This window comes from Mizuhopecten yessoensis, unplaced genomic scaffold, assembly GCF_002113885.1.
Source record: "Mizuhopecten yessoensis strain PY_sf001 unplaced genomic scaffold, ASM211388v2 scaffold8621, whole genome shotgun sequence".
Classification (NCBI taxonomy): domain Eukaryota; kingdom Metazoa; phylum Mollusca; class Bivalvia; order Pectinida; family Pectinidae; genus Mizuhopecten; species Mizuhopecten yessoensis.
In genome coordinates this window covers 131,442-158,627 of record NW_018407639.1, presented here as the reverse complement: position 1 = coordinate 158,627, position 27,186 = coordinate 131,442, and the positions used below count along the sequence as shown (strand labels likewise).

General features: G+C 37.0%; 2 protein-coding genes across 4 annotated transcripts in view; one reads left to right on the top strand and one right to left on the bottom strand.

The window, feature by feature from the left end:
• The window catches only part of LOC110456284 (leucine-rich repeat-containing protein 51-like), a 16,848-nt gene extending 12,316 nt beyond the window's left edge, over positions 1-4,532 (bottom strand). For both annotated transcript variants that reach the window (XM_021506920.1, XM_021506921.1), the window contains exons 1-3: positions 4,350-4,532; positions 3,197-3,324; positions 1,854-2,065 (exon numbers count right to left, since the gene is read on the bottom strand). In XM_021506920.1, the coding sequence (XP_021362595.1) occupies positions 1,854-2,065; positions 3,197-3,324; positions 4,350-4,372 (363 nt within the window). In that variant the 5' untranslated portion in view covers positions 4,373-4,532. The remainder of the gene's footprint in view (positions 1-1,853; positions 2,066-3,196; positions 3,325-4,349) is intronic.
• Positions 4,533-7,864: 3,332 nt separating this feature from the next.
• Positions 7,865-27,186, top strand: part of LOC110456279 — a 43,616-nt gene continuing 24,294 nt past the window's right edge. For both annotated transcript variants that reach the window (XM_021506911.1, XM_021506910.1), the window contains exons 1-9: positions 7,865-8,049; positions 10,955-12,609; positions 13,441-13,580; positions 15,296-15,403; positions 18,172-18,305; positions 19,276-19,344; positions 19,701-19,871; positions 22,468-22,561; positions 23,367-23,429. In XM_021506911.1, coding sequence (XP_021362586.1) covers positions 12,108-12,609; positions 13,441-13,580; positions 15,296-15,403; positions 18,172-18,305; positions 19,276-19,344; positions 19,701-19,871; positions 22,468-22,561; positions 23,367-23,429 — 1,281 coding nt within the window. In that variant the 5' untranslated portion in view covers positions 7,865-8,049; positions 10,955-12,107. The remainder of the gene's footprint in view (positions 8,050-10,954; positions 12,610-13,440; positions 13,581-15,295; positions 15,404-18,171; positions 18,306-19,275; positions 19,345-19,700; positions 19,872-22,467; positions 22,562-23,366; positions 23,430-27,186) is intronic.

Sequence of the window (27,186 nt, the reverse complement as noted above, 5' to 3'; positions counted from 1 at the left end):
ATACAAGTATGAGATTCCTGATACAAGTATGAGATTCCTGATACAAGTATGAGATTCCTGATACAAGTATGAGATTCCTGATACAAGTATGAGATTCCTGATACAAGTATGTGATTCCTGATCCAAGTATGAGATTACTGATACAAGTATGTGATTCCTGATACAAGTATGATACAAGTTTATGTGGTTTATGTATTGATACTGCAGCTAGTACTGCAAATAAATGACTCAAGGCAGAAATCCATCAACAACCATGTCAGGATTATTTTAGAGGTTCAGAAGGTTTTGAGAATATAGACTTGGAAAAGATGGTGAATATTTAAAAAAAAAAGATGTCTTGATTTGCCAAAGCTGTTAGAACATAAAAGATGAAGTTCAATGTTGACATGTAGTTGTCTTTCCTTTGTCACCGATACCTGTAACTTTACATTATTACTTAAGCAGGAATCATTTGTACTTCCTTTGTCACCGATACCTGTAACTTTACATTATTACTTAAGCAGGAATCATTTGTACTTCATTTTGGAATTTTTTTCAACTGAGTTGATAAAAATCAGTATATGTACAAACACTGTTGTAAACAACATATTATTAAATAGCTGATATCAAAGATTTACTTTCTACATAAAAAAATGTACGTATTAAACATCAGGACATTATTTGTGTAGAAAGTAAAACTTTGATATCACATATTTCCAAACTGATGAATCTTATTGAAAACATAAATAGCTACTCTTTAAAGTGAAGAAAATCAGTTTGAAAGGTCAAAAAAATGCCATTGGAATCACATCTTAATCTTCTTTTCTTTGCCAAAGATGATACATTCCTCTTAATCTTAATCTTGCTTCAATCCAAGCAAGTTCTCGTTGAAAAAATAGGCAAAACTTTTGCGGTTGGACAGTACTCACAGGATCAATATTGGTGAGATCGTTGGACAGTACTCACAGGATCAATATTGGTGAGATCATTGGACAGTACTCACAGAATCAATATTGGTGAGATCATTGGACAGTACTTACAGGATCAATATTGGTGAGATCGTTGGACAGAACTTACAGGATCAATATTGGTGAGATCATTGGACAGAACTTACAGGATCAATATTGGTGAGATCATTGGACAGTACTTACAGGATCAATATTGGTGAGATCGTTGGACAGTACTTACAGGATCAATATTGGTGAGATCGTTGGACAGTACTTACAGGATCAATATAGGTGAGATCCTTGGACAGTACTTACAGGATCAATATTGGTGAGATCGTTGGACAGTACTTACATGATCAATATTGGTGAGATGATCTGAGATCATTGGACAGTACTTACAGGATCAATATTGGTGAGATCGTTGGACAGAACTTACAGGATCAATATAGATGAGATCATTGGACAGTACTTACAGGATCAATATTGGTGAGATGATCTGAGATCATTGGACAGTACTTACAGGATCAATATTGGTGAGATCATTGGACAGTACTTACAGGATCAATATTGGTGAGATCATCGGACAGTACTTACAGGATCAATATTGGTGAGATCATTGGACAGTACTTACAGGATCAATATTGGTGAGATCATTAGACAGTACTTACAGGATCAATATTGGTGAGATCGTTGGACAGTACTTACAGGATCAATATTGGTGAGATCGTTGGACAGTACTTACAGGATCAATATTGGTGAGATCGTTGGACAGTACTTACAGGATCAATATTGGTGAGATCGTTGGACAGTACTTACAGGATCAATATTGGTGAGATCGTTGGACAGTACTTACAGGATCAATATTGGTGAGATCGTTGGACAGTACTTACAGGATCAATATTGGTGAGATCATTGGACAGTACTTACAGGATCAATATTGGTGAGCTCGTTGAAGGAGAGGTCGATCCACTCTACCTCCAGGGGGTTGACAGTATGAGCCTCCAGCGTGTCTTTGATACAGGAAACATCGCACAGTTTGTTATTGTTTAGGCGGACACTTTTAGTGGAAGCTTTCTTGTTTTCCATGTCAGGAAGTTTGGACTTCCTTGGAGACGCCCTTGGAACCTCATTTTTAATGTCTGTGAAAAAAGAGAAAAAATATCAATTAATATAATCTTACCTGGTAGATAAAACAAGAGGTCTAGGGGCCTCACCTGGTATTTTATTTTTCAACTTAATACCTGCTGAGTACCATACAGGTTTATCAAAGGAGTACAATAAAGTTGCAAGAAGAACTACATATAAATCTGTTTTGGTGGAAAAGACACAAAGAAAATGAGTTTCCATAGTATGTCCCAATTTACCTCTATTTCCCCTATTGGGCCTCATATGCACCTTTTTATACAAATTAAACAAATTGAGTTTTTTCCCCCTAAGCATGCTTCAGACCTCATTTGATTTAAATCCCTTCATTTGTACAGAAGGGAATTTTTTTTTTCTATTTCCCCTATTGGGCCCCACTCCTCTGCCCCCTGGGGGGGGGGGGGGGGGGGGAGATTCTCTAGAACAAGTTTTGTTAAAATCCCTTCATCGTTACAGACGGAGAAGAATCTTTAATGTTTCTTCTATTTCCCCTAATGGGCCCCACACATCTGCCACAAAGAAGGGGGCCTACACACCTCAGTTTATACAAAATTGATTGTTTTGTCCCTAAGCATGTTTCAGACTGCATTTGGTTTAAATCCCTTCACTTGTATAGAAGAAGAAAAAAAATCCTCTATTTCCCCTATTCCGCCTTTGCATATTGCAGAGTTATCTTCTCTTGGGGGCAGGAATTGTTTGTTCCGTCACTTGTTTGTGAGAGTAAAATAATCAATTTTTGAGAAAATGATGTAATTTTCTCACACAAACCAATGACGTAACAATCAATACCTGCTCCCAAGAGAAGATAACTCTGCAATACGCAAAGACGGAATTGGGGCCCCGCCCCTCTGCCCTCACTTGGCCCTTTACAACAAAGTGAACAAACCTGTTTGGAGCTACAGGGTGATTGGCAAATTTCAGACATGACTGATTATACTCCCACCAAACTCACTCGCCACTAAAATGCCATTTACAATCAACGTCATTCTGGTGTTCAGAACTTCTGCAAGGTAACATGCTAACATTCTTCTTTTGCTGAGTATTTTTATCCATCAGTTCTTGCTTTCCCTGCTCTAAGTTTTTACATTAGAAATATTTCTACTGGACAAATAATTTGAAATGCAAACCTTCTGTATTGGTGTAGTTGCAGAAGGAGAAATCAATATTTTTCGAGAGCACATTTACATTGTCTATGGCTGACGTGGTGGTGTTCTTCCTTCTGTTAATAGAGCCAGCACCTTGGAATGGAACAATACTGAAAAACAACAAGATACAGTGTTTAACAAGTCAATATCAACAGTAAAATCAGACTGATTATGATTTATCTATGTACAGATTAACAACAGAGACGACCAATACAATTGTCCATTAGGAACTTGAGAGATGAATTTAAATGTTACAAAGCAGCAACACCATATTGATTATGATGTTTTATCATTATGTAGACATGAAAACAGACTATACCATGATCATTACTCTTCACAGTATACATGACTCGTAGATTGACAAAGGGATGAGTGGTCTTGGAACCTTATACTCCAACAATGTTAGAAAGGTTTAACACGGCCAGATACTTTTAACAAGCAAAGTCAGCATAATCATATCCTATAAAAAATACCTACCAGCGGTCTTTTACTTAAATGATATACCTACATGTACTGTAGGAGTAAAAACCGTTGGGACACATTTTCTACTTACCGTATATTGTTTGTGTATAAAGTAAAACGAAAATAACAAAATATAAATTCCTTTGAATTATTTCAATTGTCACATCTGGAAAATTGCTCAATGGAAAGAACTGATATTATACATTATAAACTATATTGATTATTGTATTGTGAGTAAAAATCTGTAGAAAATTGTCTTTCATTCAAGCATTTTATCTGTTTCAGTAGCCTTACAGTTACCTCAAGTAAAATTTGCTGGAAAAGGTCGAAACAAATGAAATACAAAAATCTATACACGGATGAAAATGTTATTTATTTTCTCCCACAACCATTTACGCTGTCCTCACTTCTGACTCGTTGGGTCAACCTGCAGAAGTTGGTAAACATTTCTGTTTTTTAAGGTTATCTTACTTGTTAAAATGGGTCTTTAATTTAGAGTGAGGGGTCCAACATAACTGCATTAATAACCACCTAAATGTCACTTTAATCACGCTTTGATTTTAAAAGTTGTCATTAAAATTCACATGAACAGATCACAAAAACAAGTACAAATCGGGCGGGAATGTCCCAACTGGCATGTTGACCCATTAGACTATATTTATAACTTTGTTACCTTAATCCCGACGTGTTTGCCATTATGTGTTGTTCGAGTCGCCAGGGGTGTTGATAGAAATGTAAACCAAAGTTGCAGATGGCGACTAATTTCTCTACATTATTCTCCCGAATAAAATATATTATTTTACAGATGTCGAGGTTCAACACGACGCCATCATGCTTTTCCGTTGCTATGTTAATGAGTTACTAATTTCGGAAACGAGTACGGCGGTGGCGTTTTCCGGATCAATTGTCATCTCGCGATCGGAGACATATATATATATAAAACAGAGACATATAAAGCCACGTCTCTGACTCGGTCTCGGCATTTAAGAATCTTACCCCTTGGGTTGAGGTTTTTCTGCGTTTCCCCCAAGGAGGGGATAGATTGTATTAATCCCACATGGGACAAGTTTTCAATAAAAATGTTATTCCTATAATTAATGATGGTGACGTATACGTAACACTCGTTACCGTTAGTATTTGAAAATTGTAAACCCAGAGACATATAAAGCCATATATATACGTCTCTAGTAAACATAATATTTTCCATCAACTAAAGTCATTAAGGTGATACTCATCAGATAATATTATCTGTAAGAAAGTGTTCACATATATATATGACACTTAAGAGAGACGTGTAACATATCTCCTCATTATTATTCAACTAAGCTGTCATAATAATGTAAATCCGACTTCCTAAGGTAAGAAAATAAATACCCCTAAAAAACGTTCTTGTCGTAAACAACGACCAGAGACCTACGTTAAATACTATATAACAGGTAGTCTATGTAATTTTTAGTAAGTCATACTGGCAAGCCATACTGGCAAGTCATACTGGCAAGCCATACTGGAAAAAAAAACTTTTTCTATATTAGATAAAGTTTCAAATATTAATTTTATATATCATATTTATATTAAAAAGATATATTAATATGAATAAATAAAACGAATTTAACGTCACATGCAGTACCCAAATCGGGACACAATTTTTAGTGAAATAATGATGTATTTCATACCCTAGTACCTATCCCAGTATTTTTTGTTCACTTTACCTAAAAAGATATCATTGTCTTTTTAGTTTTGATAACAAGTTGATATTTCTGGAAGTGGTTCTACAAAAAAGAACCGGAAATATAGTGATGGTCAGGGCGTAGCTAGTCCTCTATTCATGTGGATTCATAATTGTGCTAGGGGGTTCAGGGGGCATGCCCCCCCCCCCTTATTAAGTACTGGAAAATGGACAGTTTTAGTGTCATAAATCAACAAATAGACCCTTTACTCGGCAGATTTTTCCCTCAATAATAGAGCTAAAATAGCATACAAATACAAGCCCCGATTATGTTAATAATACTCAGATTGTCTAACAGAACAGAAGTCTAATTTTCTGTCCTTTTTGCCATCGAACTGTATTATAACATCTTTAATGGCAATGTCCATATGTCTGTAACTGTGCAACATTGCTAGTCCAGGCAGACGTTCAGTGGACATAGCTGATCTCGTGTAGTTTTCCACCCTTCTCGTGATACTGTTTATTAGTATATGGAGGGAGACAATACGCTGTACCATTATTCATATTTTAGACGTCAAAAGCATATAGATAACCCTAACTTCACGGCATCTAGCCATTTTTGTTTGTTTTTTATTTGCATTGTACAAACCGAAAACTCAAAATAACAAGACCAGTTAGGCACCCTACAAAGCATTAAGATATAGTCATGTACTTATATCACAAACCGGGGAGCTATGCAGTTCTCCAACAGCTCTTGTTTTGTAAAAGCTGATTCAAAGTCAAGAAACCATTAAAATGTCATGTGTGTTTATGCAGATTCTGATTACAGAGTGTGGAATCATTTAATTCAATACCTTTTTATTTGTGATACAAGTACATGTAAGCTGGAATGGTGTTCTATGATGATATTACATTATATGAAGCATTCAAAACTCAAATATCAGCGCAAAACGTCGAAAGAAAATCCTATAAGTTACCTATATTATTGGGCATATTTATAAAAGTTTCCTTTATTTTTAAGAAAAACCCCTATATATTCCTATATTTTTTGACTGAAACCCCTGCAAATATGGATATTCTTGAGCAGGTGTCAATTTGTGGACAAGACTTGGTATCAGGTACGTCACGGACTACAACAACTACAGTATGGTAGGGTGTTAGTGCCACCGGTATACATTTGGTAAATGAAATATTCCCAGCTCGATTTCTGAGGATTTTTAATGCGGAGGGGGGTCCTCAAGGGCTAGTTAGTATAGAAACGGCAACGTTTGATATGAGCATGTACAAATTGTAGCCAAGTACGCATACTGCAACTTTGGCTGGTTTTTTTGGTCAGAATCGTGTGGATTCAGCCGCGTACTCGCGTATAGGCAGCTACGCGCCTGATGGTTACGTAATCGCGAACCAGGTATACGTGTGTAATAGGACGAGGACTTTTACACTATTCCCCCCTTTTTTCAAATATCAACCCAGGTTCTTTGACTCCCTGCCAAGGGTCTCCTACCTTGAGCGGGGAGAGTCAACGGCACCAGTTTATAATAGGACGAGGAAAAGTGATACAGATAGTGCCGGCACCGGGGCTCGAACCCGCGACCCTTGGCTCTCCAGCCCGATGCGCATGCTCTACCGCTGATTCCCTACAGCTGACGCTTGTAAGGCAACCTAATTATCCACATCTTTTACACGTGTCAAATCGGGATACCCTTACCAGTTTTGGCTTATGTTTAAGAGTCAAAGGGTCGTTCTGAATGAATTTCTTTTCCAAACTACCATAAGTTGTGAAATAGTAGGATTGTGAAAAGTCACATACAAAAACTGAAAATCAATAACGTCGCATGGCGCAGGAGCATCAATTTAGAACGTTAAATTACATCAGAGACGTACGCATATATTACAGAGATATATACGTCTCTGGATACATTTTCGTCAGTATTTACATACTAAAACTGTGATTGTAACCATAACAGGCAGTTCATATAATGTTTTATTTCTATATTAGCATCTTTAAATCAATATTCTCAATTTTAAAATACTTTTTTGCACAGCATGCAAATTTCTTGTGACTTTTTCCTTCAAGTGTCCCGATTTGGTTACTGTGACGTTATACTGCGGAACATTTAACAAATTATGCATATTCACACTTCGTGCACAGGGGTTCGTTACAGATGTCTGAAATACACATATGCTGTTGACTGATATGGGTCACAGCGCACATAAACATACATAATGTATGTTTATGTGTGCTGTGACCCATATCAGTATAGCACCCCTGTGCTTCGTGTTTCGATAGAAATGAATAAAAAATGATAGTGTTTTTAATCATCTTCATCTATTTTGCAATTTCCATCAATGATGATTAAAGGTTAAGTATTCTGTTCAGTATTTGAAATAAAAAAAGGTCCGAATAAAAAAACCCATAGATCTTCTGATTTTGATATTTTACATCCGGATATTGTCAACCGAGCTTGTAATATTAGTTTGTAAATGTGTAACCAATCAAATAATCGTTTACTGAAGTTGTACTGTGTTCCGAACGGTCGAACTCCGAACGGAGTTATAAGCAAGGTTGATCAAAATCAAAATAGAAGATGCAGCTCCAACAAGTGCAAAAGGGGACGATTATGAAATCTCCTTTGGGAAAAAGCATGAGAAAATTTGTTGCCATATCATTTATTGCTTTTGTCGGAACGGGAGCTTTACTTTACAGGTATATTATAATACTGTGTAGGCCTATCCACAGGCAAATGCGTCAGGTCAGTAGGACCTAATCCGGCGATTCTCCCTTCCCTCTAGTTAAGTCTTAACTAGAGGGAAGGGAGAATCGCCGGATTACTGACCTGACGCATTTGCCTGTGGCCTATCAATATATTAATACCCGGCATCCTCTGATCTGCCCCGGCCGCAATATATATAAAAAATCTCTCGTCGTCAGAAAGCTACGTTATCGCAGCTAGCCTATCAGATGCATCAGTTTTGAGTTATTTCCAACATTTATGATATAACTGTATATCTCTTTGCAGTGAGAATTTCAAACACCTGTGCTTTACTGTACAGTGTACTGGAGCACCGGCAAATCTGGCTGTATAGGTAGTCATATTTGACTATACAGCGAAATCTGCCTACTGTGTATATAGGCAGATTTTCCGGTGCTCCAGAAGGCCTAGCCCGAGTTTCCTCTAGCCGCTTTACACCAGACTTAGATATTTTGACAGATAGAGGTCTGGTCTAACGTAACCCACACCGGTACCAGACATCTATCTGTCAAAATGTCTTAAGTCTGGTGTCAGGGCCAGAGGAAACTCGGGCCACAGTAGGCCTATGTCTATTTGAATAGGGTAGTTATTTATCACTCTTGTATAATAATATTTTTACTATACAGTAGCAACATTTCATTGCAACTTATAATGGCTACAAATTAACACAACAAATGTTGTTGTTTTTGTAGCCAATTGAATAAGAATTTTCCCATACGTACTCTACACAATGATATTTTTAAAATTTTAAAGCCATTGCTACCAGTCGCCCTCCATGTTATTATCCCCTCGCAACCACAGGTGCTCAGGATCTGGAACATATGTAATATATTATCGCACCCCACTAGATATTGCACCCTCTTAAATCATAGTATAAGGGGGTGCGATGATATATTACATATATTCCAGTTACTGAGCATCTGCATGTGCTCGCAACGAAAGTTCAATATGGGATAAAGGATTCCACCCGTACAAATGTTTGTTAACTCTTTGTCATCTCTCTAGCGACTTCATTCCTCAATGGATTTCATGAAACTTCATTTGACAAAACCTTGAACAAATTTGCATTTCGGTTTTCTACATTGAAGGTCAAGGACAATGTAACTATTTTTAGTAAAAAACTTTGTCATCGCTCTACCAACTTCATTCCGCAACGTAATTTCATGGAACTTCATACGGCAATGCCTTCCACAAGTTCGTGTTTCAGGTTTCTATGTTGAAGGTCAAGGTCTAAGCTACTATTCTTAGAAAAAAATTGTCATCGCTCTTGCGACTTCATTTCCTCATACTCTTACATATATAACAACGTGTGATTTTTTTCACTTGTGATGCCTTGTTATAAATGTATTGTATAGCTGTTGAGTTAGCTAATACACATTGGATGATATAAATATATATATCTAAGGAAATTTTAATAGCCATTTCAATAGCTAACAAATTCACTGAATAATATTACAAATGAATTGAATATATATATATAGCTGTTGAGATATCTAACATAAGACTGTACAATCTATCTTAGGACACCCATGCTTGCCACTGTATTCGGTACATTTCTTCACTAAGAAGGCTGTCTGTAGATCTTCAGAGTCAGCTATCTAGGTTGCTGCAGCTGTGGATGCCAGCCATTCATTAAGACCATTATAATAAGAGATCTCAGGGGCAGGTTATAGCCATTTGCTTTCATGGTCAGTTATTTGACTTCATGGCCATCTAGTGGTATGGGCATTATACTGAATACATGCATTTCAGTACTGCCTTATCCGTTGGCATGCAGCAACTTTTGTCACCTACCGACTCGGCGAGGGAGAATTTCTCTTAAGCTCATTAGGTAGAGTGTAAGACTAAGCCAGAGGTCCCAGATTCGACTCCTGGCAGAGACATTGAAACAATAATGCACTCTGTTACACTTTCACATATTCAACTTCTATGAAATGGGCAATGGATTTCGAACAAACTTATCAGCAATGATCCTTACCCTGTAGGGATCGCAGTTTATACTCAGGAAGTGATTTAATATCCCCCCCCCCCCCCCCTCTCCGAGGGTTGAGAGAAGTGGGGCTCAAAAGGAGTCATCAGTGTATTGATTACAATTCCAATCCACTCCCTGAATATAATAATAAAAATCAATTTTAAATTCATCGAACTTGGCATCCTTAAAATCCAGGAGTTCTGCTCTCGATTTACATATACATTTTGTTTCTTTTCTGCACCTCTGGATAATCATGGCAAAATCGAAAGCTCGCTGTAAGGTTTATTTTGGTTTAACATATAAAAACGGCTTTATGAAAAGCTGCAGACCAATGACACAAGGCTTAAACCTGTCCTTTGAAATTAGTCTGAAATAACTATCACCTTATATGTTTATTATGGAACAGAGGTTGTTTGAACGTCTTCCATAGAGTCTCTTTGAAAAATTGTATAGCAGATGTATGTAAAATTTCCATCCATGTACGGAAAGTTTAAGTGTGCACCAAACCTTGTCACATTTGGAGGATGTTCTGACTATCTATGAACTCAATGAAAAAATTTGAAAGGAGATAAGTCATTTTTTTCAATCAGATTAAAAACAATATCTTGATCTATGATCCTTTCCATTTATGAATGTAGCGGAAGTAACATAAATTTAACAGGAAAATAACTTCTCAATGCCTGCATATATACAGTAGATAGATGGTGTTCATCTCTTCCTTAGAAAGTATGATAAACAAGTTGATTGAAAATTTTGTCAGGAAGCTACTCTTCAGTTGATAGGACCTCACAGCCACAGCTTGTGTCCAATGACATACATGTATGTATATAACATTGATGATTAATTCTGTGGAAACATGCATTGGCACCATTTGATCTCTCTTACAGTGTCCTCGACAGTCACATCACAGAAACGAAGAAACGGAGGGGAGAACAAGCAGCTGTGGAAACATTTAGCACTAGTCAAGATTTAGGAAGATTAGAATATATAAGAAATGCAGCTGATGGTATGAAGGATGACAAGTAATAACGTCTCTGTGTCCGTAGTGCGTAAGGTGGTGACTTATCTACTGAGATTTCATTGGCTGATCAGTATGATATGTTGATTACAGCGACATGTTGTGTGATCTAAGTGACAATATGCACACAGAACACTGATCTAAGTGACAATATACACACAGAACACTGTGATCTAAGTGACAATATCCACACAGAACACTGATCTAAGTGACAATATACACCCAGCCCACTGTGATCTAAGTGACAATATGCACACAGAACACTGATCTAAGTGACAATATACACGCAGAACACTGTGATCAAAGTGACAATATGCACACAGAACACTCATCTATGTGACAATATACACACAGAACACTGTGATCTACTGTGATACCAGTTACTATGGCTAATGTTTTCAGTGACCATATGCACACAGAACACTGATCTATGTGACAATATGCACACAGAACACTGGGATCTAAGTGACGATATACACACAGAACACTGTGATCTAAGTGACAATATCCACACAGAACACTGATCTAAGTGACAATATACACACAGAACACTGTTATCTAAGTGACAATATGCACACAGAACACTGATCTATGTGACAATATACCCACAGAACACTGTGATCTAAGTGACAATATACACACAGAGCACTGTGATCTAAGTGACAATATACACACAGAGCACTGTGATCTAAGTGACAATATACACACAGAACACTGTGATCTAAGTGACAATATACACACAGAACACTGATCTGCTGTGACACTGGTTACTATGGTAACTGATACAAGGTGTGACCGGCTGAAACATTTTCTAATGTACTAAAAGAAAAATGAGTGTGTTTGCATTGTAATCATTTATACTTTCTTTCCAGTAAAAAAGTTGTTTACTTCCTGAAAGCAATGCACATGTTGTACTGTTATTTGGCCATGGTCTTGACAGACAGACAGAAATAAAAGTGTGTGTTTGTTTAATAAAACTTTGATCAAGAATTTCAGCTTGACACATAAAATACTCTAGCATTATGTCCAAAGACGTAAGAAAAAAAACAAGTTCAAAGCTTTCTCTTAAAAAGATGGGAAGAGGGAACTCTGAGAATGTTACGACAGTGACAATACCCGTCGACCTTGATCTGAATGAAACCTGTGAGTTCCAGCAGCCAATGGCTCCAAAAGCTGCTTCAGTGGGTCCTTGTCCCCGCTCTGGTAAAACAAAGAGGTCGCACCACACAGAACATCGTAATGGACAACAGAAACGAATAAAGACAAATAAAGACTTGTCTAATTCTGAAGACAATGTCCTTCCAGAGGAAAAGTCTGAGGTCAGAGAAGAGGGGTGTATGAATAGCAATGTTCACGACAATACTGATCCAGGTAACAAAATGAAGCAGGAAGTAGAGGAGGATGACACAGTAGACAGAAGTAGATGTCTTGCCTGTGGATTGTACTTTCCACAAGTAGATTTGAATGTTCACATACAGAAATGTCTTCAGTCCAAATTTAATAGGACCACCAAGCCAGTCACAGGTTAGTCCCTTCATGTCATGGGAAATGTAACACTCTGGAAGGCTTTAAGGTTCTGTGATGGTATGTGTTTTAAGTTAAAAGTTTGAAGTTCATTAACGGTATAACAACGACACAGGGATGTTGACAGATATCTATTTATCATCCCCTCGCAATGAAAGTTTGAGGGGATATAGGATTCTGCCTGTATGTATGTTACACTCTTTGTCATCGTTTAAGTGACTTCATTTATCAACATAATTTCATGAAACTTACACAAGTGTTTAGTATGTCAATACCTTGAACGAGTTCGGGTTTTGGGCTACTGTGTTGAAGGTCAACAGATGCAGTCGCTAGAGCAGTTACTGTTACATCATTGATTTTTCTATTCATTTCCTAATACATATGTCACAATGTGTGAATGCGAGGGGATTTGTATCACTTGTGATGCCTTGTTGATTCTTAAAACCCTGTTATATATTTGTGTTTAGTATTTCTTGCCTACAAGTCTTTCATTGGGTTTCTTGGAGAAACTTACAGTAATCATGGTTAACAAATCAAAGCCAGAATATGGTTGAAGCACAAAATTCATAAAGAGAGAAAAAATGATACAATAAGTTGTCTCACCCAACCTCAACTTGTAACCTAAATACCTGGTACATGGAGGTCTTTGCTTAATCAACATTAATCAACCATTTAGCACAGTTCTTTTTTACCATTGTACCACTTAACAGTACACAAACATGTCTTCAAACACTGTATTTTAACAAAAACCTTGGGAGGACCTGCTGATGTTGGAGGAACCTGAGGATTGTGAGGATAAGTAACACAGAGGAATCATGGTTTGTATTTCAGGAAGACAGAGCAAGAGAGTGGACGAGGTAAAGCAGGAAGCAGACACGGATGAGGGCTACTTCTGTCTGTTCTGTAAGAAAGATTTGTCTCGTCTTAACTCTAAACTGAAAACACAGCACCTCAACAGATGTATGGATAAGGTAAACTACCTACAGAATTGTAAATAATTATGTTAATATCGTTTGATAACACTGCACCACAATATCAGCCTGTCGAGGATCATGTTGACTTCATTAGGACGTGTACATGTCAAACACTGACTGGGGATAAAAACAAGTGTCTGAATGGCAGGGTGGTCAGAGTTCTGATTTCTAAAAAAACCCACACACACACCGGCTCAAATTTTACTTTTCACAAAAAAATGTTTTGGCCAAAGTAGTGCTTTCTAAAGAAGTAATGTAAGAAAAATTAGAAAGTGTATATGCAGAATACATTTATGTATATATACAGTCAATTAAGAAACAAATATAATTTAAGTGTTTTTTTGGAAATTTTTATTCCTTTTTTTTTTGAAGGTCATGAAATAGCAACTAGAGAAACAAAAATAATTTTGAAATTGAGGAATCATGTCAAATATCATAGTTATTCCTGTATCACTATATATTGCTTTTTAATAATCTGTGCTTAAAAATGAAAAATATGGCACAGAAAAGATGTAAGACTGAATAATGAACAATTTTGTCACAAGGTATGATATCAAAAACACATTACAAACTGACGCTGTTCATGAATTTTGCTAGCTCACTTGGCACGAAGGGATAGACTGGTAGATGCCTTGAATAAAGCCCAACAAAGTTTGCAAACAGAAATGACCTTGATGTACTTTCAAGGTCACAGAGGTCAAATAGGTGTAAAACTTCAAATTACTGGAAGATTCCTTGGATGCAGTCCAACAAAGTTTGAGGATAAAAATGAAGGACCTCACAGGGGTGTAATACGTCTAACACTTGAAACAACTTTTCTGGAGAACCTAAAAGCCTAGAGTCGTAATATAAGATTGATAGGTAGATTCCTTTGATGGTGCTAAAGAAAGTTTGTGAACAAAACCAACATTGACCTACTTTCAAAGTCACAGGGGTCATATATGTCTGAAAATTCAATTCTTCAGGAGAACCAAAATGCCTAGAATCCTACTATAAAGCTGGTAGATTCCTTAGATATGGAGCCCATTAAATTTTTCGAACAAAAATGACCTTGACACATGTGTAAGGTAAGAGGGGTCAAATATGTCTATAATTTAAAACCTCCCTTCTGAAGATTTGGCTGGTAGATTCCTTGGATGGAACCAAACAATGTTTTGTGAACAAAAATGACCTGGAGTTACTCTCATGTCACAATGATCAATTACACATTAAACTTCAAATGACTTGTTCTGCAGAAACGAAAGGCTTAGAGTTAGGATTTTAGGCTGGTAGATTCCTTAGTTAGAGCTGAACTAAAGTTTGTGTATGAAAATGACCTTTACTTTCTTTCAAGGTAACAGGGGTCAAATATGTCAAAAACTTAAAATTACTTTTTCTGAAGAAACAAAAGGTCATGATTCATGATATTTGGCTTATAGCTTTCTGGGGTGGAGACTTACAATTTTGCAAACAAAAGTGACCTTGACTTGCTTTCAAGATCACAGGGGTCAAATAAGTCTAAAACTGTAATTGACATTTTCTAAAGAACCAAAAGCGCTAAGGAACTGAAAGATTTAAGAGGGTTGACATTTGAGCCTTACAAAGTTTGCGAACAAAATTGACTTTGACCTACTTTCAAGGTCACAGAGGTCAAATATATCAAAAATTAAAAGGCTTGATAACGAACAACAGGATATAAAAAGTGTGCTTCAAATATGTTTTCATACTTTCAGGATGAGAAAAGGAAGAAAGATGAAGAAAAGGAAAAGTTAAATCTGGAGAGAGCCAGTAAAGCTGTTCTTTCTTGTCCAATGTGTGGGAAACCTTTCAGAACAGAAAACGTAACTTCCAACATTCTTATTTATTATTTATAGTTTTTCTCAGTTGACTTATTGTGATCACCTGAGACGGTCTTGGTTGACTTATTTTGATCACCTGAGACAGCCGCGGTTGACTTATTGTGATCACCTGAGACAGTCTCGGTTGACTTATTGTGATCACCTGAAACAGTCTCGGTTGACTTATTGTGATCACATGAGACAGCCTCGGTTGTTATTGTGATCACCTGAGACGGTCTTGGTTGACTTATTGTGATCACCTGAGACAGCTTCGGTTGACTTATTGTGATCACCTGAGACAGTCTCGGTTGACTAATTGTGATCACCTGAGACGGTCTCGGTTGACTTATTGTGATCACCTGAGACGGTCTTGGTTGACTTATTGTGATCACCTGAGACGGGGTGGTTGACTTATTGTGATCACCTGAGACGGCCTCGGTTGACTTATTGTGATCACCTTAGACAGCCTCGGTTGTGATTGTGATCACCTGAGACAGCCTCAGTTGACTTATTGTGATCACCTGAGACAGTCTCGGTTGACTTATTGAGATCACCTGAGACAGTCTCGGTGGACTAATTGTGATCACCTGAGAAAGTCTCGGTTGACTTATTGTGATCACCTGAGATGGTCTCTGTTGACTTATTGTGATCACCTGAGACGGTCTCGGTTGACTTATTGTGGTCACCTGAGACGGGCTCGGTTGACTTATTGTGATCTCCTGAGACAGTCTGGGTTGACCTATTGGGATAACCTGAGACAGTCTCGGTGTACTTATTGTGATCACCTGAGACAGTCTCGGTTGACTTATTGTGATCACCTGAGACGGCCTCGGTTGACTTATTGTGATCACCTGAGACAGTCTCGGTTGACCTATTGAGATAACCTGAGACAGTCTCGGTGTACTTATTGTGATCACCTGAGACAATCTCGGTTGACTTATTGTGATCACCTGAGACGGTCTCGGTTGACTTATTGTGATCACCTGAAACAGTCTCGGTTGACTTATTGTGATAACCTGAGACAGTCTCGGTTGACTTATTGTGATCACCTGAGACAGTCTCGGTTGACTTATTGTGATCACCTGAGACGGTCTCGGTTGACTTATTGTGATCACCTGAGACGGTCTTGGTTGACTTACTGTGATCACCTGAGACGGACTCGGTTGACTTATTGTGATCACCTGTTGCCCACTTCAGTTTATTGTGCTTCCTCAAACTTGTTCACATTTTCGTCTAAGTAATATTTCAACAATTTTGTTCAGACCCAGATGTGCTAGAGTCAAATCCACTTCATAAATGGAAAGATCTAGGGTGCTTTATCAAAATTTGAATTTCACTACCCTCAGGTCATGCATTCCTCCGAGGGGAGGGTATATTTTGTGTATTTTCAGCGGGAAAGAATTCAAACTTGGTTGGTATTATGTGATTACAGTTTGATGGTATACAAGGCCAAGGAAACAAATGTATGTTTCAGGTAAAATGACTGAAAATAGGCTAGGTCGGTAGGGATTTACCATATTTATTTAGCATTTTCTTACATATTTATTCCGACCAATTGTATTCATTTAACATGATATTTTCTTCCTTTTTTCCCCTGACAATAACAGCTATATGCACATACATATACATGGTTATAAAAGCAAACATCATGTTTTCAGCAAATCCACAGTCAAAACGAGCTATTTGGAGTACTGTTGTCAGTTGTCACACAGCATATAGGGGTGTTATTACACGTACGCATACTACAAGCTGCTGTTGTTCATTAAGGCTTTTTGGTAACCTGTAGCCACTATTAGCGCATAGACACAATAACAGCCTGCAAACAATAGGTTGAAGTAAATGTGGAACATTGTCCACACTACTCCAAGAAAAATATCACAATGATACTCTTGTACATGTGTAAGCTGAGTTTGCCCCTTGTGCCAACACTACTTATTGTTAGTAGGTTGTGTTTATATGTTAGTGTTCAGATGTCTACTGCAAGGTGTACATCTGGTTTGTGGTTATATAGGATACGTACCAGATTCACATGTTAGTTATTTGTTCATTTAAGTTACATCATAACAACACATTACAACTCCATGATTGTTAAGGCACATTGGCCTCATGTTGGCTCACCTGGCCTGAAGGACAAACAGAGCCATTGAAATTGCTGTCCATCCTCTGTTGGACTTCTTTGTAACCACTGGATAGATTTAAGCCTAATTCAGTGGGAAGTATTCCTAGGTGATGGCAGATCAGATTTACAAAAAAAAGGTAGGGGTGCTGGCCCTTCTTTTAGGGTTCCATAAAGGCCAAAAAAGGGTTAAAATTATGGACATCTAAAAAAACTTCTTCTGAAGAAATGAAAGAATAAAAGTCATGACATTTTGCCTGTATCTTACATGGAGTGTTACAAATTTTGTGAAAAGAAATGACCTTGACTTTTATTCAAGGTCATAGGGGTCTAATTCATTAAAACACTGAATGTCTCCTCCTTTAGGCCAGTACATTGTACCTTGTTTGCATGAATTACCGGAAAAATTAAAAAGATAATTCCACATTTGAAATCAAATTTGAGGATAGTTTACCTGATATTTTCCTTCAGTTATACAGAGAATTTCCCCACATTCTAAATATTTACCCATTCCACAAATAAAATCAGGTGAAGTTTGTATTTAATGGTCTACACAGTGGTATTACTATGTATAATAAGCTATGTAACTCCACTAGGGAGTTTGATAGGTAAAAAATCTTTTAAGACATAATTTTAACAGTATTTCAAATTTTAGGCAAGAAAAATTCACCTTAAGAAGTGTGCCTTGACAAATGGAATAATGACCGACCAAATTCTCAAGCTTGTGAGGGACCAAGAGGAGGAACACAAGTTGAAGGTGGCAGCAGGCATCATTCCTCCAGAGGTTGGGTAAGTATAACTGAAGTCAAATTGAAAAAAAACCCAACAAATTCCATGTAGGCTTTTTTTTCAAATCCTGAAAAATATATCAATTTGATTTTGTTTTGGTTATACTGTCAAAAATCAGCGATGTAGCAGTGTCTGTAATTGCCTTCAATATGGGACATTTGATTTTAATCTCCCCCTCTCCTAAAAAAATAATAATTTCACATTCCGCTGATATATATGCAGTACTTTCCATTACTCCATTTACTTTTGTCATTTAAAATCCCTGCAAAAGTTTGTGTAGGTATCATTCTGTGTCTGTTCGTATATTTATAATGAGATAATGATCAAGCAGGTGGAGATTAGTTCTGTCATAGGTGTAATGTGATTAGTCATGCATGATGTCATTGTGTTTTGAACAGGGGTGCCACTTTATGATTCTGTTTCAGAGAAGAGGAAACACATGCCCTTAGAGTTTGACTACATAAATTATGTATACACAAATTACATGTTTTTGCAGATAATTGTCATAAAAGGAATCTGATGATAACGGTTCCAAAAGTAACTTAATCACTACGTGACCAGCTCCAGACCCTGTTGGCCTATTGTAAGATTACCAGAAGTTATTTAAGTCATACCTTGTGCCTACATTTGTCCAGAAATTACGTGGCGATATTATTTTGGACCACTTGGCATGTAAGGCATGTTATTTTGTCTGCGTGGTTTTTCAGTAAAATTCACTAGAGCCAATTTCTTCGTATCATGTTCCAAATGGACCAGACTCGTTTGTTGATGAAATATGGACAGACCTAGTAATTTGATGGTGCACTCTGTCAAGCTTTTACATGGACTTTTGAGGCCTGCATTAACATTTACAGATCCTGCAGGTTTCATCCCTTAAACCATGTAAACAAAACCAGTTTATCAGACTGTTACGGTCTACAAAGTTCACTGCATTGAATTAATATGATATAAATGTGGGTTTTTTCACTAGGAAAGTAAAGACTACTGCTGGGAGTTGTACGTCCAACACAAGGGGTAGAAAAGTAAAGGAACCAAAAACGTAAGATATACCTCAAACCTTAAAGGCTTATGAAGTACTGTATGTGTTAGTTACGTATGTATCACACTCTCCTTCCTAAATTAAAATTCTTCTGTAGAAAACAATACATCACTTTTTAAAAAGTAAATTACTGCCTAGGAAAGTATAGGAAGAGAAATGAAGAAATCATTAATCATTTGGTCCTAGTTGGCCCTGAGGTATGGAGTGCTTAACAGCTATGGTCAGTCGTGAGATATGGAGTGTTTAACAGCTATTGTCAGTCGTGAGATATGGAGTGTTTAACAGCTATGGTCAGTCGTGAGATCAAGTGTTTAAGTCTGCCTTCTAACAGTTACCATGCAAATCTCTGATTCCAGCCTGTTTGATGAGGACACTCATCTCGCCATGGCGATATCCTCCTCTCTAGACGATGATGAGAAAGAAAAGGAAGCGGAGTTGATTGGTCAGACACTTGGCTCCGAGCGTGCAGCAGCAATAAACATACAGATTAATAAGGGAAACAGGAAAAGGAAACAGCACAAAAAGGGGTACAATTCTACTGAACTTTCTTAGAAAACAAATTCTTTTTGACATATTTTCTTTTTTTTCTTTTGGTAGTTTTTAGCCCACCATCATTAGGCTGATCAAATCACCCTTCGAATATGGTCCATGGTCCCTCAGTCTAATGTCCATCCATAAACAATTATTGTTATCGCTAAGTTCTGTTTTTCAAATTTTGTATAAATGGTCAAATGTTTTGCATGTTTCATTTTTAGACTGATCAGGAAAACAAGATGGCCACAACGCAGCCATCTTGGATTTGGACAGTTGGTGTTTGTAAAGTTCATTATTTTGTATAAAGATATTTGAAGTAATAGATGGTGAGTGTGTTTACTTGTATAGGGATCAGAAGGAATAGATGGTGAGTGTGTCTACTTGTATAGGGATCAGAAGCAATAGATGGTGAGTGTGTTTACTTGTATAGGGATCAGAAGTAATAGATGGTGAGTGTGTTAACTTGTATAGGGATCAGAAGTAATAGATGGTGAGTGTGTTTTCTTGTATAGGGATCAGAAGTAATAGATGGTGAGTGTGTTTACTTGTACAGGGATCAGAAGTACTAGATGGTGAGTGTGTTTACTTGTATAGGGATCAGAAGTAATAGATGGGGAGTGTGTTAACTTGTATAGGGATCAGAAGTAATAGATGGTGAGTGTGTCTACTTGTATAGGGATCAGAAGTACTAGATGGTGAGTGTGTTTACTTGTATAGGGATCAGAAGTACTAGTTGGTGAGTGTGTCTACTTGTATAGGGATCAGAAGTAATAGATGGTCAATCTGTTAACTTGTATAGGGTTCAGAAGTAATCGATGGTGAGTTTGTTTACCTGTATAGGGATCAGAAGTTATAGATGGTGAGTGTGTTTAATTGTACAGGGATCAGAAGCACTAGATGGTGAGTGGGTTTACTTGTATAGGTATCAGAAGTAATAGATGTTGAGTGTGTCTACTTGTATAGGGAGCAGAAGTAATAGATGGCGAGTGTGTCTACTTGTATAGGATGGTGAGTGTGTTTACTTGTATAGGGATCAGAAGTAATAGATGGTCAGTGTGTTAACTTGTATAGGGTTCAGAAGTAATAGATGGTGAGTTTGTTTACTTGTATAGGGATCAGAAGTAATAGATGGTGAGTGTGTCTACTTGTATAGGGATCAGAAGTAATAGATGGTGAGTGTGTTTACTTGTATAGGGATCAGAAGTAATAGATGGTGAGTGTGTTTACTTGTATAGGGATCAGAAGTAATAGATGGTGAGTGTGTTTACTTGTATAGGGATCAGAAGTAATAGATGGTGAGTGTGTTTACTTGTATAGGGATCAGAAGTAATAGATGGTGAGTGTGTTTACTTGTATAGGGATCAGAAGTAATAGATGGTGAGTGTGTTTACTTGTATAGGGATCAGAAGTAATAGATGGTGAGTGTGTTTACTTGTATAGGGATCAGAAGTAATAGATGGTGAGTGTGTTTACTTGTATAGGGATCAGAAGTAATAGATGGTGAGTGTGTTTACTTGTATAGGGATCAGAAGTAATAGATGGTGAGTGTGTTTACTTGTATAGGGATCAGAAGTAATAGATGGTGAGTGTGTTTACTTGTATAGGGATCAGAAGTAATAGATGGTGAGTGTGTTTACTTGTATAGGGATCAGAAGTAATAGATGGTGAGTGTGTTTACTTGTATAGGGATCAGAAGTAATAGATGGTGAGTGTGTTTACTTGTATAGGGATCAGAAGTAATAGATGGTGAGTGTGTTTACTTGTATAGGGATCAGAAGTAATAGATGGTGAGTGTGTTTACTTGTATAGGGATCAGAAGTAATAGATGGTGAGTGTGTTTACTTGTATAGGGATCAGAAGTAATAGATGGTGAGTGTGTCTACTTGTATAGGGATCAGAAGTAATAGATGGTGAGTGTGTTTACTTGTATAGGGATCAGAAGTAATAGATGGTGAGTGTGTTTACTTGTATAGGGATCAGAAGTAATAGATGGTGAGTGTGTTTACTTGTATAGGGATCAGAAGTAATAGATGGTGAGTGTGTTTACTTGTATAGGGATCAGAAGTAATAGATGGTGAGTGTGTTTACTTGTATAGGGATCAGAAGTAATAGATGGTGAGTGTGTTTACTTGTATAGGGATCAGAAGTAATAGATGGTGAGTGTGTTTACTTGTATAGGGATCAGAAGTAATAGATGGTGAGTGTGTTTACTTGTATAGGGATCAGAAGTAATAGATGGTGAGTGTGTTTACTTGTATAGGGATCAGAAGTAATAGATGGTGAGTGTGTTTACTTGTATAGGGATCAGAAGTAATAGATGGTGAGTGTGTTTACTTGTATAGGGATCAGAAGTAATAGATGGTGAGTGTGTTTACTTGTATAGGGATCAGAAGTAATAGATGGTGAGTGTGTTTACTTGTATAGGGTTCAGAAGTAATAGATGGTGAGTTTGTTTACTTGTATAGGGATCCAGAAGTAATAGATGGTCAGTGTGTTTACTTGTATAGGGATCAGAAGTAATAGATGGTGAGTGTGTTTACTTGTATAGGGATCAGAAGTAATAGATGGTGAGTGTGTTTACTTGTATAGGGATCCAGAAGGTGTGCCACTGCTCCTGGCTTTGTCAGATGAGGAAAAAAACAGACGACGAGAACTAAAAGTATGCAGTATTGTAGTCCCTCAGGTAAGTATAAAATTATACAAATTGGCAATGTATTTTTGTCCTTGAATTCAGTGATAAGTAGCTGTTACTTCAAAGAATGGAGAGTAAAAATGTTTGTACAAATAAATAATATTGTATTTAAGGTCACACAGGTCAAATATGGTTTAAAATGTACTTACAACTTGTTCTGAAAACCAGGAGTAATGGTATTGTAGTAAGAAGCTACAAGTTATATGTAGGTTAATTATAAGGTTAGCCTGCAACAGCAAGTGTAATCTACCATCAGACCAACAGTACGCAAAATATGGCGATATAGCGGCTTGACCAAGTGTAGACTACATTCGCTATTGTCACACACAACAGCTCATCACCTTCGGGCGAGTCGACCTGCTCACACAGCATACAGAGAAGTCGGCTCGGCCACTTACAAGTGCATTTCACAGTATTGGTCTGTACCTTACTTAAATATGATGAGCTTTGTTCTTGCAGTGACATTCACAATCCAGTCATATTAGAAATGATTTTTGTTAAAATATTTGAAACTCTTTTTAGACTCCATGAGGCCTAGATTAATGGTATTTGGTCTGTTGCTGGTGTGGGGGAGTGATAAATGACCTTGAACTGAACTTCTGCTAATCGTATATTGAAGATTGTTGGTGAGCAGTTGAGATCTTATGGGCCTACTGTTTTGGCAAGGTTCTGCTGTTCTTCAATTTCAGTTTTTATTATAGAAATACATCAGATTTTTTGCAGGATGTGTGAATGTATTTTTACCTGTTAGATATTAAATAAAACCAAAACAGTTTATTTAATTTTTGTTTGTCAGGATGAAGAGGAGGAACTTGAATGTACTCCAACCATCAGGAGCAGTGAACTAAGACTACAACAGGTGAGTTGTCATTACATACACAACAGGTGAGTTGTCATTACAGACACAACAGGTGAGTTGTCACTACAGACACAACAGGTGAGTTGTCACTACAGACACAACAGGTGAGTTGTCACTACAGACACAACAGGTGAGTTGTCACCACAGACACAACAAATGAGTTGTCATTACAGACACATTAGGTAAAGTTATGGATCAATTTCAACGAAAGTTTCCAGATATGATAACTACCCTCTGATGTTGTGCATCCAGGTATTTTTTTCCCAACCCTTTTTATGGAATTATGGCCCTTTGTTGAAAAATTCTTGTCCTGACAACTTCTCCTAATCTACTGGGACGATTTCAAAGAAAGTTTACAGATATGGTAATTGTCCCCTGACGTTGTGCATCCAAGTAGTACTTCTAACCCTTTTAAAAGGAGTTATGGCCCTTCGTGAATAAACCTTTGTCTGCCTCATTAACTACTGGGCCGATTTAAATGAAATTTTACAGATATTGTAATTACACCCTGATGCGGTGCATCAGGCTAGTATTTTTAGCTAAGCCGTTAGCCGCCAGCTATTGGTATTACTTTAGTTAATGAGCTCAAGATATTCATAAATGTCGATTTCACACAGACGCCTCTAGCGGTCAGCACTGGTACTAAATTGAACCATATACCGGACCTACTGTCTTTATTATGCGTAACTTTGGACTCAAATGCACTTGAATGGCTAGTAAATATCATTACTTTCCTTTGTAGAACATATGATCTTATCACAACGTCGTATTCTTATTGAAAATGCACCCTGTTTATCCCAATCGGGAACTGCCACTTGACAGTAGGTCATGCATGCTTCACGCAACTTCCGGTAAAAATACTTCAGTTAATGAGCTCAGATATTCATAAACGAGACATAACGTCACCTTCTAGTAATACTAAACAAACTGCAAATAAAATCCATTACCACGGACTCAAGTTCACTCAAACGTCATTGGATATAATCTTATTCTTAGTTAGAACTAAGTATCCTTCTAAAACTTCGTATTTACTCTTGGAACTGTCGCTGGATTAACCCTTTACACGGAAATATTGTCCTGTGATTGGCTAAAATTGGTGACATTTACGTCCCTGTTTACAATTATATATTGCGTGGTCAGAGCTATGAAGCGGTCCTGTTCCAACTAACTGAGGATAATCAAAAGTGCTAATCAGTAATAATATATCTGATTCACGCTTCATATGATTATAATGTTATCAAAATATTGCATATTCGTTCATCGTTAAAATAACAAATCCTTACTAAAAACTCTAAAAAAAGAAACGACGGCCATGTTAGATCACGCGTGATGTTATCCGTTTCCTTATATGGCCTTCACGGCCAAATATAGTATTACTACTGATGCGGTCATGTTTACTACAATTTCCATATTTGGTCATGACACCCATATTTAGACGTCTGACCTATATCGGAAAGATTGAGGAAGTTTCCAACATGGCAGTCAATTAGGATTTCGCTTGCACTTGTTACGTAAACTTGATAATTTAACGAAATATAAGGCGGAGTATAACTTACAATTATGTAGGAGATCAACATAAAAAGTTCATATTACAAACCTATTAATGGATACGGATCCTGTCAATTAATTCTAAAATCGCCTCCGTGTGATTCACACCAGGCTTGCCTAACTAAAATGGGATCAACCGGCCGGGGCAGATGAGACCGGGAATCATGTTAGAACTAGCCACTGTCCTTCTCTAGTTCCATATTGGTATTCTAACCTGAAGGCTTTTTTTACCTTCGCAGTATTATCATTTTGTTCTATTTTCATCATAAGATATGCTATTGCATTTTTATATCGCCTTCTCGCTAATTACAGCTCAGCCAGAAACGAAAATATGCTCCGATAGGCCTACATTTTATATGTCTGTTGGTGTGATTTGTGTTTTTCGTTTATTGAAGTATTACCATATAACAGGACTCTTTTATTTCAATATACACAAAAACAACAACACCTTCGGAATGATTTCAGACATATACTGCGGGAAAACACGAGTGATCTCCCTTACATTTAGACATGCGCACATTTTACTTTCGTTTTGTGTAGGCCTAGACATCATTCGCAACGCGAAGCGGAAAAGACGAAAATGCAGGCGAGTGTTGACTTAATGTTAGGCATGTTGTTTAAGCAGCATTGACAATGAACAATATACATACACTTCTGCAACGTTTACCTACTACTGATTCATAAATAAGGCTATGTATCCCGATTTCGGTGACTTGTGGCCAAGCATGCGGCCGAAGCCGCAGAGAATGGCGCATGTTGTCAGCGGCGATGACAAAAAGGAAGGTGCTTCTACGGTATGTATAGCAGTTATTATGCAAAAACAAACATAATAAACGGACGTTTTACTCTAGTGAATTACAGCGTCACGAGGAACGTCTTTCTCCAGACGTGTTGCAAAATTTTCGAACTGCTTAGTTGCAAACTGATTTCACTTAAGCGTTGTTTGTGAGGATATTTGGCCTTACATTTCTTCTCATTCAGTTAAAAAAAAACATGTTATAAACATTGTATTATTAGATTCATTGTGATGTTGGCTTTCATTGAAGTTTCAATTGTTATACTACTTGATGTTTTGGAAACTTAAACAAGTATAGTAGTTCTAAATATTATGAAATGACAGAAACATTAGGCCAAACAAATTACTTGTGTTTCTACTATCAGAAAAAAATAGGGTAGGTATGTATTAGCTAGGCATTTTATTGTTAATTTGAAAAATATCTTTACTGCGCTAATATAGAGCAGGAGTTCTGACTTTAACAGTGCATATAAAAACTTAAGGGTATTGTAGAACACAAATCTGAGATAAGTCTGGTTAACCACACTGGTGTCGAACACACCAATAAGTATAGTGTGTATAATATATCATAGTTTATACACATCATATTACTATTAGTGTGTCCAGTATCTGTGGGGTTAGCATAAACTCAATATTTGTTTTAAACTTTTAATTGGCCTTATATAATGATCATTTATAGGTCAGACAGGGTTTGGTTTCCAATTCGGAAACTAGACCTGTTAAAACAGTTATCATTTGTAATTTAGAGATTAAATATTTCTAAGCAGAAAAAAATGAACTATAAATATTTTTCAACCTTTTCTGAGTTGTACAATTTTAGAGTATCTTCTGTCTGAAATCTGAACATAACTTGTTTTATGATAAATGTGTAAAACAATTCCTCATACTGGGGTAAAGTTTTTCTATATATAGTCCCAAAAACTACAGATAAAATCCTTGAGCACGTACAAGATACAAAAATATATATTTTACGTCCATTTTGCAAAACATACAACATAAGCTACAAAGACAAAACATGAGTATAATAACAGAGACCAAAATATTACAACATGGAAAAATAAAATAAAAACATGTATGTACATGTAGTATACTGTAAGCTCAGAAAAAGAGTTTATCACTTGGAAAGCACTTAATAGGCACATTGAACACGGTAAGCACATCAGCACATGGTAATTTAAGCACATTTAGAACATTTGCATACAGCACATAAAAAACAAAACCATAACATGGAAAGCTTATTAGCACATAGTAGGCACATTTGCACATTGTAAGCAAAATAAAGGAGTGCAATGGACATCTCCATGTTTCCTGGTTAATTTCTTCTTTATGGAAACAACCAGGGGAGAGTGATGTTCTGCTTCATCTTTTGTATTAATGAAAACCGTGAATATCTAAGTGCGTGTGTTTAAACTA